This window comes from Thamnophis sirtalis, unplaced genomic scaffold (genome assembly GCF_051295495.1).
Source record: "Thamnophis sirtalis isolate CommonGarterSnake01/CBP01778 unplaced genomic scaffold, rThaSir2_p1.2 scaffold_2, whole genome shotgun sequence".
Classification (NCBI taxonomy): domain Eukaryota; kingdom Metazoa; phylum Chordata; class Lepidosauria; order Squamata; family Natricidae; genus Thamnophis; species Thamnophis sirtalis.
The window spans coordinates 125,922,162-125,936,311 of NW_028261382.1; the positions used below are offsets into that span (position 1 = coordinate 125,922,162).

General features: G+C 40.9%; 1 protein-coding gene across 1 annotated transcript; it reads left to right on the forward strand.

Moving 5' to 3' along the window:
• The first annotated feature begins 632 nt into the window (after positions 1 to 632).
• GEM (GTP binding protein overexpressed in skeletal muscle) lies at positions 633 to 13,851 on the forward strand. Its single transcript, XM_087706857.1, has 5 exons — positions 633 to 759; positions 3,653 to 4,013; positions 7,389 to 7,465; positions 9,928 to 10,132; positions 11,113 to 13,851. Exons 2-5 carry the CDS (start codon positions 3,671 to 3,673, stop codon positions 11,388 to 11,390), a joined length of 903 nt encoding a protein of 300 aa, XP_087562983.1. The 5' UTR covers positions 633 to 759; positions 3,653 to 3,670; the 3' UTR covers positions 11,391 to 13,851.
• Positions 13,852 to 14,150: the final 299 nt, after the last annotated feature.

A 14,150-nucleotide genomic window follows, 5' to 3' on the forward strand; every position in this document is an offset into this window, starting at 1 on the left:
TTTTGAGATTAGGATGCATGCAGATACCCAAAGGCAAGCATCCTTATCATCCCAATGGGAATATTGTGGTCCAAAGATTTTTCTTCAAATAAATAAGATGCCAGAGACTGAAATTTTGTTTTGCAGTATATCACTTTCCCTGATATATATATTTTTATAATAAAGTTAAACAAATGAAGCCTGGGGATATTTGTGAGTAAATAGCTTGCCCATGTTTGAAAGAGAGTGATTTCCCCGACAGCACAACTTCCAGGCAATTAAGATTTGTGCAACATTGCTTGTATTAATGAACCCAAAAGGATTCAAACAGATGGTTCATTTCAGTGGCATTCCACGCCCCCCCTCCCCACCCAAGAAAGAAGTTGTGTGCTTTTCTCTTGCAGAACTGGCTCTTAAAAAGCATAATGAAGATTTAAAGAAGAGCAGAAGAAAGAAACTTAACCACACATCAGCCACTTTGCTAGCATCAGTAACTTCTTTCCTCCTCTCTCCCTCCTTCCCTCTTTTCTGCATGCCTGCTTCCGTACAGATGGGGGCTGGCTCTTGGGTGGACAGACCAATGACGTCACGGAAAAGCCCTGTCTCTGATCAGATGGGCTTAATATAAACCAGGTTTGTTGAGAAAGAATTAAGGGAGGCAGTCCTTGAACAGATGAAGGATTCTCTGTGGGAGATTTGCCTGGGGTTCCATTCTTTGAGAACTAAGAGAGTCTGATCAAGATCATCGCCTGGCTGCAAACAAACCAACTATCCAGCAAGGTAGTGTTTCTTTACCAAGAACAAATTAATAAGCTTTCTTTTAAGCACCAAAGCAGACTTGTATATAGAGAGCAAAAAAGAAAGAAAGAAAAAGTTGATAGACGTTAAAAGTTGCATCCGAACTAGCTGTATTTCTTCATTGAGGAAACAGTATTAACTGCCCAGTTGGTTGCACACAGTGAGAAAAAGACTTGCTATAGAAAAGGATTTGATTCTGTCTGTTTCTAAGAAGGATTATTATTGACTAGAATGAGTGAGAAGTGTATTCGATATGCAGGAGTTATTCTTGCTTCAGAAAGTTCCTGTGAGCGGGGCAGAAAACGGATAGCCTCATTTTGCATGCGCTTTTCTGTATGGCATTCCTTGGGCATCTCAAGTTTGGGGCTTTTGCAGGGAGTTGCAAACAATGAGAAGTGTTTGCGTCTTGAATGTCAGGTAGAACATCCTTTGCTGCTTTTTCTTGCATGCCTTCGTTTCCAAAGCGGCCGGATTCCTGTTCACGGGACTGAATGAGGGACCAAATGCTCACTTTGAAGGAGAGCCGTTCTGCGAATGCTCTCTTAGGTTCACTTTGGGAAAGGGCCATTGGTCTGCTCTTCCCTTCTGTCTGTTAGCTTCTAAAGGTGTGGTGTCAGCTGAGAAAGAACCAAACTTTAGCCTGAATAAGTCAAATGTCTAAATAGCTGTCATCACTAGAGATGGTGAGCATCAAGGCAACTTTCCTGAAAATGGCAGCTGCAAAAGTTTCTGGCCCTCAAGAATTGCCTCATAGCATTGTTTCTTACCCGTGCTGAAGAACCCATCCTGCAAAGTTATAAACTATCAGTAGGCAAGGGAGGGTAGTCCTGGCTTGCTGCTCTTGAGATGAATTACAGCCTTTTACAGTAGAAGGGAATTCTTACACCATGTTGATGTTGATGTTGATTTTATTTATATGCCGCCCTTTCCCCCCGAAGGGGACTCAGGGCGGCTCACAACTCAACCAGGGAAGGGGGATACAGACAAGAATTTAAAACGACATAAAAAACAATGCATAATTAAAACACAACAGTCATACCAATTCGAGACGGGGGCAACAGTTCTTTAGCCCCAGGCCTGTCGGAACAGCCAGGTTTTAAGGGCTTTGCGGAAGGCCTGGAGGGTGGTGAGGGTTTGAATCTCCACGGGGAGTTCGTTCCAGAGGGTTGGAGCAGCCACAGAGAAGGCTCTCCTCCGAGTAGTCGCCAGTCGACACTGGCCGGCGGATGGAATTCGGAGGAGGCATAATCTGTGGGATCTAATCGGTCTAGTGGAGGTAATTGGCAGCAGGCGGTCTCTCAAGTACCCAGGTCCAATACCATGAAGGGCTTTATAAACATAGCATGGGTACACTTTTGAACTATTTTTTCATCCTCCACATGACATGTTGTTAACTGATCCTTTAAGGGCAAAAGGAAGGAACTTAGGTATGCTTTTACTGTTTCTTAAAGATTGTTAGATGTCCCTTCTTTCTTCTGTAGCCTCTGGTTGCCCACTTGTGGCTGCGGGGCCACTTTTCAGGAGCACAGGGAACAGGAACAAAGCAGGATTGTCGAAGGTCGAATTTCTTGGCCTCTTCCTCCAGAATGAGTGGATTTCTATTAAGGCCTCTCCTATGCAATAAACCATGTTTTTTGGTTGCTTTGGATGGCTTTTTCAGATGGCACCGTTCTGCCACTCGGTCTGCACTCTTATTGAGAGCAACGGCCATCCACAGATCACATGATCAGGTGGAGGAAACAAACCAGGTTCTGAATTCAAATTTGAGGGTTTTTTTTTAAATTTGTGAGCAGTTGTTACACTTCCCAAACCCTCAGCTGCCTCTTAAGGAGGAATTTCCCCTGCTATGAGATCTTTCTCCTATTTTGGCTCTTTAGCTCATTCAGGCAGGGAATGGGACAATTCACTGCAGCCAACAAACCACAGCCAACTCACCACGGGACGACTCACTGCGGGACAATTCAACAGTGCAATTTAATTGGCATCCTTTGGCATCCTTTCTTTAATGATTCTATTCCACTATTTCTTCAATATTAGTGTAACTCTTGTCCAGTAGTGAAATTCAATTTTTTTTTACTACCGGTTCTGTGTGCGTGGCAAGGGAAGGATATTGCAAAATCCCCGTTTCCACCCCACTCTGGGCCAAGCCAGAGGTGGTATTTGCCAGTTCTCCGAACTACCCAAAATTTCCGCTACTGGTTCTCCAGAACCTGTCAGAACCTGCTAAATTTCATCCCTGCTCTTGACTTGTGGTGTGTTAGCCATGGTGAGTTGTGCCACAGCGAGTTGGCCATGGCAAGTTGGCTGTAGCGAGTTGGCCATGGCAAGTTGGCTGTAGCGAGTTGGCCATGGCAAGTTGGCTGTAGCGAGTTGGCCATGGCAAGTTGGCTGTAGCGAGTTGGCCATGGCAAGTTGGCTGTAGCGAGTTGGCCATGGCAAGTTGGCTGTAGCGAGTTGGCCATGGCAAGTTGGCTGTAGCGAGTTGGCCATGGCAAGTTGGCTGTAGCGAGTTGGCCATGGCAAGTTGGCTGTAGCGAGTTGGCCATGGCAAGTTGGCTGTAGCGAGTTGGCCATGGCAAGTTGGCTGTAGCGAGTTGGCCATGGTAAGTTGGCTGTAGCGAGTTGGCCATGGCAAGTTGGCTGTAACGAGTTGGCCATGGCAAGTTGGCTGTAGCGAGTTGGCAATGGCAAGTTGGCTGTAGCGAGTTGGCCATGGCAAGTTGGCTGTAGCGAGTTGGCCATGGCAAGTTGTCGCAGACCCTTCAGGCATGCTCACCAAGGGTTTCCCTTGTGGACATTCCCCATGTCAGGCAGACAATGTATGCAACCTACTGGTACTTGTGTTGTTTACCATTTTTCCATTGCTGTTTTCTAGTCTTGAAGGGATAGAGCCATGACCCTGAACAACGTCACCATGCGTCGCAACAGTGCCAGTAGTTGTGGCGCCTTGCAGCCTCAGCAACAACGTTGGAGCGTTCCAACAGATGGGAAGCATCTGGTAGTGCAGAAAGAAACCCAAGAGGCAAACCGTCAGAAAAGGTACACGCTCAACCATGAAGAGTATTGCCGCAAAAGCTGGTCATCGGAGTCCTCTGATTCTGTCATCTCCTCCGAGTCAGGAAATACCTGCTACCGAGTGGTTCTCATAGGGGAACAAGGAGTTGGCAAAACTACTATTGCAAGTGTCTTTGCAGGTGTGCATGACAGCCTGGACAGCGATTGTGAACTTCTGGGAGGTAGGTGTTTTATTCCTTGTCCCCCCCACTCCAGTTTTAGTTAAAACCTTTTGGGTGAGAGGCCTTTGGGAGCAAGCAAAAATAAAACACATAAATTCAGAGTTCCTGATCTTAAAGTCATAATGCTGTGGCCTCCAAAGTGATTTCAGAGTGTGGTTCTCTATTAAGGAAGATGGCAGAGTCAGCTGGGGGTTTGGAACGAGCTATTTTGAGTTTGCATTGGAATGCCAACTTAATTTAAGTATGTTTTCTTTTTTTTAATGAATTCCCAAACTGAGCGCTCATCCTAATGTAGTATGCCTTTAAAAAAAAAAAAGTATTCTAGAGAAATGTTTGTTGAATATTGTATATATTTGTAAATGCAATGTACAAAAATGCATGATATAAGGAAAACTTGTTTGCAGAAACTGTGTACATTAGATCACAGTGAGAACAAAAGATCCATGATTTAAGAAATGTACCCCCCCAAAATCCCAACGTTAGCACAAACTTTAAAAGAAAATTCTCAAGCTCCACAAACCGAACTGGATATATGTTCAAATGTGAGAAAACCTGATGTGCAAAAATGAGAAACAAAGAGAAATCAAAACTGTTGGGTTTTTTTCCTGATAAATCTACCAAAATGCTTATGTTTTATTTTTGGGTATATAATCTTCCATTAATATCATGTATCTTAAGGGTGATGATTATAAAAGCTACTGATTCTTGCTATGAAGGAGTTAGTGCTTCTGGACAATTTTCATAAACATTCAACATGTACAGAATTCCAGCTACTTCATCATATTTTCAATTCAATCAAGACACATCATTAATGAGTTTTCAAATGATACACATTATAGAAAAAGGTGGTATGCAAATTAGAATAACAGTATGGAAGCAGTTGATAGGTTTAAGAAATGTATTCATATGAGAAAAGTAAAATTTCTACACATTATTATTAATCTCATTTGAAATAAAGAAATGAGATCAGCTCAGAAGACAAACTTGGAGCTAAAATACTTTTTAAACATTTCTATTAAGCAAACTGTCCCAGGATTTGGACAACTTATTGGAAACAAGCAAAATTAGAGTTTATGTTAAAAAAAGCATTGCAAGCATTAAATTTAGGCGTGAATTTTAAATTTTCATCTGCATGTACCTGGGACTATGGCACAATCAACCTCAATGAGCCTACATTTGAGTAGACATGTCAAGTATTGCACTATTGTAGTGTAACTTTATATATGTCTAGCTAGAAACGTCCTTCAAAGTCAAATGCAATAAACAGAGAATTTTAAGGTTGGAACAATGGAAATGAGAACATACTGACTTAAAGTATAAGACCCACTTTCAAATAACTCTGCATTAGAGTACACTAAGATTTTTTAAAATAAATTAGACTTGCTGAAGTTATTCACTTATTTCAGTTTTCCTTAACCTGCTGTCCTCCAGCTGTGTTGGACTACAACCCTAGTAATCCTAATCAGCCGTTCTTTGGTTGAGCATGATGAGTTTTATACTTCATCATTCCTGAAGGCACCAGGTTGGAGGAGGCTGTATTGATTTGCCTTTTGATTAAATAAAAGATAGCCCCGATTAATTGATCTGCAGCAGGGGTGAGTTGCTGCCAGGGTTACTGCTGGTTCGCTTTGCACGTGCTTTGCACATGCACTGCTCACTTGCACCCGTCCGCCGCACATTGCTTGCGTATGTGTAGTTGCCTGTAAACTGTTCTGCACATGCACAGCACATTAAAAAATGACTAAAAACCATTCCCACACGGCATGGGCGACTAGGGACTGGGCCAACCTGCTGTCCTTACCGGTTCGCCGACCCAGTTCCAATTTCCACTACCAGTTTGCCTGAACTGGTGCAAATCGGTAGCAACCCACCTCTGGTCTGCAGTTTTTAAAGCATCGTTGGATCATTTCAATACGTCAATATTTATATTACATTTCAAATTCTCCTTTCATTAGAAAAAGGATGTACAGCATAGCATACACTGTACATCCCTCTTCTAATAATTCACTTTTAAAATGAAGTCCTATCTTCCTTTTGCGGTGGGTGGGCATCATTTTAAACTTTTACAGATTGGCACTGCAGTAATAATAGCTTAAATAATTCAATAGCACTTTATTTATTCCATGAATAACTTATATTGCAACTTATGGAACTATAGGTGGGGTGTATGTGATTAAAAAGTATCTCTTCAGAATCTGATTTCAAAATTGATTACACTTGGAATTGGGAGTGAGAAATTCAAGAAGATGGAGAGGAAACCAAGATTTGGGGAATCTTTTTTGCACCATCTTCACTGCAATATGGAACTGGAACCTTCTGAGCATTTGTTTTAGAACAGAAAGATGTTGTGGTTCTGGGAATTGTAGTCCTAACACATCTGGAGGATTTTACAGTTTGGGAAAGTTGCTACAAAGTTGATCAAAGGCAAACACATGCAATCTTTTGCTCTATCAGGAATTTTAACACCCTTGTGTTTATGCTCCTTTAAGAAACATAAAAAATGTAATTAAAATACAAGGAAGAGGATTGCTAATTTGTTAGTGCTCCTTGTAGGAACAGCCAAACTTTTTCTCAAAAAAGCCACCCCTTAAATCTATGTACTTTTGCTCCAAAATAAAGCTGTCTTAAGTTGCTTGCAGCTGTAATGCCTGTTCACCCATAAATTGAGTGAAAACAAATATTTTCCATTACTAAGCCTAACTGGAGTCTCCAGGACTGCCTGCAGCTCCCACGGGGGTCAAAAGATCATGTTTGCTTTATTTATTTTTTCCTTTTGGATCTTCTTTCTACTCTTCTTGTCCTACTTAGGAGAAAGAGAACTGCAGCAAAAAGTCAATGCGGTCATTTTTCTTGTAGGCTTCATCTTTTTTTTTTCTACCATGGAAATTATACAATTCTGGAACTCATGGAAAAGTTCAGATCTTTGCCAGAGTCTGATATAAAAATGTCAAATGTAACAAGGTCCCCCCCCCCCCTAACATTTGTCTGGTGTGATGGCCTGGAGTGGAAAGAACACGCATGAAATACAGTCAAAATAGATTTAGCTGCACTGTTGATAGATGCAGCAGTGAATCTATATTTTCTGAGTTATTTATTTATTTCAAATGAAATCGAAAAAAATTCCTGATAATTTTTCTCTGTGAAAGAATTAATTGAAAATGATGACTTATCTTGTATCAGACATCAATTAGTATGAACCCTGAAGTCCAATATACAAAATCCACAATCAACACCGTACGGATGATTTATTTAATTTCTGCCAAAGAGGGAATCTTTACCTTTCTAACCTTTACTTTGCCTAACATTAAACTCTTAGCTATCAAGTGAAAAGGAAAACTAAAAGAATGTTGAATATTTTTGTGTTCTCCGTTCTAGAAGACACCTACGAGCGAACTTTGCAGGTGGATGGCGACAGTGCAAACATAATGCTTTTGGATGTCTGGGAAAACAAGGTAGTGTGCAAAAACCATTTTGTCAGGCAGAAGTTTTTATTGCCCTCTATGTTCAGGTGCATATTCTCATTCTTTAATTTTGATGAGCGAAATAAGTAGTTACATAAATGCATTCTTTTTTAAAAAGTCCCTAAATTTAGTAGCAAGCACAGTTAGAAATATTGAGAAGCCAAACTTCAGGAAACCTCTGTGGCCATCAGTTAGTTCGTGAATGAGTTTTACTTTGTGCACAGAAACTGCACTAAACAATTAAATGCACAGCTGTTAGATTGGATACTCTCTGTGTTTGTGTGTGTGTGTTGGCTGAAAGCTTGAAAGTACTTATTTTGTTGTTCCTGAAGGTTGTGATGGCACAAAGTGCCTAGTTAAGAACTTTGAGACCAGTTTTGTATACCTATCTCTCAGTTTTAACTAAGATCAGACTGCTATTTTTTGACACAACATCAGGGCCTATGGATTCCCCCCCCCCCCCCCCCGGTTTGGAAATGGCTGGTTCCCTCCCTGATTTCCAGCAGACTGCAAACAAATTTTTTTTTAAAATACTTTTAAGTACTACTGCTTGATATTTGGTGTATTGGGGTGCATTTGCGCGAGGGTGTATATATAGTTACAATCTTGCATTTGCAAATTGAAAACTACTTTGCTTATCCCTGTTTTGATACACAACTTTGTATAAATTAAGATTGAACTCAGAGTAAATATTAGAGGTAAAAGTAAAAAATTCTGTCAAACTGACCACTTCCTGGGTCCATACAGAAACAATTTGCCATTCATTGTGTTGTCCAGAAAGCTGGCTAGATATGGGAACCTGGTGTGAAAAAAGCCAATGTCCAAATAGGATCAAAGAAATACAAAACTCTTTTATGGGTCTACAGAAAAAGAAAGGATGCTTCTGGGCTTTTGCCAAGAGAGCGCCCCAAAAATCAGGCACAGCCAATTTAATAGAGGGAACAAAAGTAAGACAATCCCTGATTGGTTACAAAGTCACATGACAATCACACGTGTGCACAAAACAAAGCCACCCCATAAATACTCCATTATTTATTTAATTCTACTTATCATTCACTACCGTTGGGTGTGTTTTTAGTATGCTAATAATGAGCTTTATTTACCTCTACACTTTTGTCTGGACACCTCTACAACCATTGCTTAAGCTAAATATCATGTTGCCTTATTTGATTCCAGTAATGGGTTTGCTTGCAACATATCTTAGCTGAGTGTCAAAGCCACAACCTGTTAGTTAGTCTATATAGGAGACATTTGAGGTCAGAGTGGATCTTTCTAGCTCTTACTTGCAGGTGTTAAATAAATGTTACTTCTAGCAGACACGACACAATTAATAATTCTGGCTAAAGTTAAAGCTTATAAATTCTTTTATTTTTACTAAACTAATAAATCACCATGGCCTCAAATTGGAGGTATGCCATAGCTATGAATAAGAGCCAGGCAAATTTCCACTCGTTTTATACTTCTGGGATGCTTTGGCCAGCCTGTAGTCCTGAGATTTCCTAGTGGCTTCCTGTTCACTACACTTATCACTTCTCTAGACTCTGCAATGGGGAAACAGTCAATATTTGCAGTGGTATGTTTTGATCCATATATTCCCATTCATGTTGGAAAGCAAGGAGTGACATTTGTAGGACCATAGTCTAATAGTTTTTCTGAACTGGCCTTGGCTAGTTGCATATTCAAGGAGTCCATTTAATTGGCTATGGGTTGCAATTTAAGTCCCTATAAACAAATACTTGATTGACTTGGATTAAGATCTGGGCCCATTTAGTAAGGTAGTAGAATCAAGGTTCTCTCTATCACTGTCCATTCCCACATGCTAAACAGTGTATGAGAATTCAGGGAATGGAAAGTGAAATAGTGTAAACTGTAAAGAGGAAGAGATTCCGTTCTAAATGAATATTATTCCATCCACAAGCAGAACATTTTCAGAGGTTTATAGGGATGATTTGATGATGAGGACAAGGAAGAACATTTATACCAGCTATTATACATATCTATACCTGTATCCAATTCACTGATTATTTTGTAGACATGCATTGCTAGAACAGCAGGGAGTACTGCTAGTGAACACACAGAAATACTTTGGAAATCAAAGCAATTTTAATAATAAGTGAGTCTTCCACAGTAGCCATTTTGTGTGTGTGCCCATCAAATGCTTTCAAAATTCCAACCGTAAGATAGAACCCCAGTTAAATTGAATACCTCTGAGGTACCAAATGCATTTTTCCTGTCTGAATTTGGTGAAAAAGAGTTTTTGCACATAAAAAGCAATTTGTATATGCAAGGGACCTTGTAATACAATGCTTGATTATGAATACGAACAATGCATTTAAAACAATGATGTTATGATTAGCGTAACCAGCAATCTTTAGCTTTTCTCCTGTAGATGATGGGCTTCCAGGTGTGAGAAGCCTAAACTTCTGACTCCAGATCTCTTTTTATTTGAGTAGAATGAAAACGGATGGCTCCAAGATCAATGCATGAAAGTTGGAGATGCATATGTAATTGTCTATTCCATCACGGACCGAGCAAGCTTCGAAAGAGCATCTGAGCTAAGGATTCGGCTCCGCAGGGCACGGCAGATGGAAGATCTTCCTATTATTTTAGTGGGCAACAAAAGTGATCTTGTAAGGCGCCGTGAAGTTTCTGTTTCAGGTAAGGATGTTTCTCTTAGAATATTTTTGCTTCAGCTCTTTAGAATCCACCATCAGTGGTGGGTTCCGGGTGGTACAGCCCAGTACGGGCGTACCAGTGGCAGCTGGGAGTGGTGTGGCCACCATACTGGAATGGTGCTTCGGTGGACCCACTCGCCCGCCCGTGTTCCTTATCTCTTTTTGAGGGAAATGGGCCAATTGTGCATGCACGAATAGTGTACGGTGCCTGTGCGACCTCGCAGCTGGGGCGTCGCAGGGCGGTCGTGTGTGCACGCACACACAGTGCGCATGCCCGAGGTAGACATCCGGCCCTGTCACAGCATACTGTTCGCGACAGGATCCGGAACCCACTACTGATCTACATTATGACTTGCTTGCACAACAATGATGAGTGGGGATGGTAGAGGTGTTTTGAATTCCAAAAGAGAATTCATTGACAGCACAGATAGTCCTTGACTTGCAACAGTTCATTTAGCGACCATTTGAAGTTACAACGGCACTGAAAAAAGTGACTTCTGGCTGTTTTTCCACACTTATCACCATTGGTCACATGATCAAAATTCAGATGCTTGGCAACTGGGTCATATTTATGTCCCAGGATGATATGATCATCTTTTTCAACCTTCTGATGAGCAAAGTCAATGGGGAAGCCAGATTTATGACTAACTTAACAATTGCAGTGGTTCACTTAGCGCCTGTGGCAAGCAAGATCATAAAATGGGGCAAAACTCACTTAACAACTGTCTCACTTAGCAACAGAAATTTTGGGCTCAATTGTGGTTGTAAATCGAGGACTACCTGTAGTGAAGTGGCACTATTGAAACAAACTTCATTCAAGGAGACATTTTATCTTTTAAGTCAGTGTTTTGCTTTCTGGGGGATTCTGGGAATTGAAGTCCACATATCTTAAAAGTTTGAAGAACTTAGTTCACTGCTTTCTAGTAATACTTCTGAATTATTTTGTCTTCAAATGTTTTCCAGAGGGCCGAGCCTGTGCCGTTGTGTTTGATTGTAAGTTCATTGAGACCTCAGCAGCTGTACAGCATAATGTCAGGGAGCTGTTTGAAGGCATCGTGCGCCAGGTTCGCCTGAGAAGGGACAGCAGAGAAAAGAACGAGAAGAGGCTGGCATATCAGAAGAGGAAAGAGACCATCCCTAAGAAGGCGAGGCGATTCTGGGGGAAGATTGTGGCCCGAAAAAACAAGAATATGGCTTTCAAGCTGAAGTCCAAATCTTGCCATGATCTCTCTGTCCTTTAGGAACTTGGGGACACACCTAGACTTTTATCTATCACAAATATGCCACATAATCTCCAGAACTGAGAAGAACCAATCTATATTAGATTGGTCAACAGAGCTGATCTGGAATCACAATTGTGATTACTGTGATGGTGCATGCCTGCAATACAGCAAGCATGTCCTCATGCATGGAAGAAAGAATGTCATCTATATGTTTGGTTTATCTGAGCGTACTGGATTGGGAACAGCATTTTTTATGCTCTGAAAGAACATTCCAAACAATATAGTGAGATGAGCCTGAAAAACACAACCTGGAAAGGGGAACTTCTATAGTTGCCTTCTTCCTAACTAACCAGTTGCTTTTCTTAAATGTGCACTGCTAAGTCTTATTCTTACAATATCATCTGTTGCATCTGGCTAGATAGATATCAGCAGCATCAGCAGAATAATCAGATGCTCAGATCACTAGGAATGTGAAAGCCACCCACCCACTGATGGCTATTGTCATGAAGTCAACACTGTCCCAATTCTAAATCCATCCACTTCCTATTTTATTGGTCCTATGTCCATTTATATTCTGATCATCTTCCTAATTGCCCCTGGCATGATGCTTTACAGCCTGACATTCTAAAAGATAAAGAAAGTAGGCAGGCATTGCAGCAGATCTGATATCAAATTCAATTCTTCCTGGCTTTTGTATTATTCCATCTCCTTGCCTCCTCACTGCCAAGTGAAACCATCAAAGCATGGCTACCTCTGAAATAAAAGCACATCCATCACAAACAGGGGTGGGTTCTGGCTGGCATTCCTGCCGGTTTGCTCGTGTGTGCACTTTGTGCATGCATGCTTGATGTGTGCTGCGCGTGTGTGCACACTGCAATTAAAATTGCTCTGCGCATGCGCAGAACTGAAAAACAAGATGGCGGCACCAATGGCGCTAACCGGGGAACTGGTTCGGGGGCGTAGCAGACCTGGGTTGCTGCCGGTTCCAGAGCCGAGGTGGCACAGTGGTTAGAGTGCAGCACTGCAGGCTACTTCAGCTGACTGCAGTTCTGCAGTTCGGCTGTTCAAATCTCACCGGCTCAAGGTTGACTCAGCCTTCCATCCTTCCGAGGTGGGTAAAATGAGGACCCGGATTGTTGGGGGCAATATGCTGACTCTGTAAACCTCTGAAAGCCCTATGAAGGGGTATATAAATCTAACTGCTATTGCTATTGCTAACCCAGGCCACCAAACCACTACCGGTTTGGCTGAACCGGTCCAAACTGATAGGAACCCACCACTGATCACAAACCAGCAATTGCTATGACATAGCACCATTCAGTTAATGGGGACCCTGTCCACTGAAGAGACAGGCAGAAAATGCGGATATGTGCCTTTGAGTCAGCATTGACTCCTGGGGACTGTCAGAAAAAGGTCCCTTCATTTTTCTTGGCAGAATTTTGGAAGTGATATGCCATTGCTTCCTTCCAAGGGCTGAGAGAGAATGATTGGCCAAGATCACCCAGCTGGTTATGTACCTAAGGCGGGACAGATTCTCAATTTCTAGCCGGTGCCTTAATCACTGCATCAAACTGGGGCTCCTTAATATGATAGGGTTAATTATCTAGAGATGCTTAGGTTGTTGTGTTCCAATATGGAGAATTAGTCTGAATACCGATAATAAAGAATGTTGGGAATTTTAATCACATAATTATAGAATATTTTCTTATTTCTCTCTAGAGCCATTCAGAATTCCTAAAAACAGCATGATAAAGCCAGACATACTCAGGAAAGGAGAGGACATTTGCTCACTTGTGAAAGGGAATTCCCATCTGAATTCAGTTCAGTTTTTGCTGTAAATTACTGCAAATCAACTTTTGCTTGTATCACCCTACAGCAATGTTATGGTAGGAATGGTAGATCCTGAGACTGAAACTCAAGGGTGAGATGTAAATTTTTGAAAAGGTGGATTGCTTCTTTAGTAAAAACCAAAAGGACAGTTTGTGCTCAAAAAACAACTGTTTAAGGTGTTACTTTTATATTTATTATTGTTCAATTATTAATTATATTTTCAATAGATGAGCTCGAAGAAGGGAGAGTTGGAAGGATTGTGGAAAATGTAGAATTGAAATATATTTATTAAATGATTTCTTTAGAAAATGTTGATTTTTATTACTGTTTTCTATTATCTTTTGGATTAAGCAACATTTATTTACATACCTTAAAAATCAATAAAATATTTCATTGCTTTTGAAATGAAATCTCAAATGTTCCTTCTTTAATGGTGTGATGAAAGTTTAGTTTACACAGGAAAATATCTGGGGTTTTTTACTTATATGTAATACAATATCAACATACTCAGTGATGAAATTCATTTTTTTTTACCACCGGTTTTGTCGGCATGGCTTGGTGGGCGTGGCAGGGGAATGATATTGCAAAATCTTCATTCCCACCCCACTCTGGGGCCAAGCAGAGGTGGTAATTGCCAGTTCTCTGAACTACTCAAAATTTCTGCTACTGGTTCTCTAGAACCTGTCAGAACGTGCTAAATTTCACCCCTGAACATACTGATCTACCAAAAGCAGTTTATATATTAACAAGTTCTTAAAGATGGTCAGTGTACTTAACCCTTCATATTTGTAATTTGTTTCTTAAATTGTGAACTCTCAGTTTACAGTTTAAATAAGTAAATGAATTTAAACAAAAGTTTTCAGTCACTAAAAGCAAGTAACAGGAGCTCCTCCTGTTGAACCTGTCAACATTCCAGCTGACAAGCTTAACATATTGTGCTCATTTTAT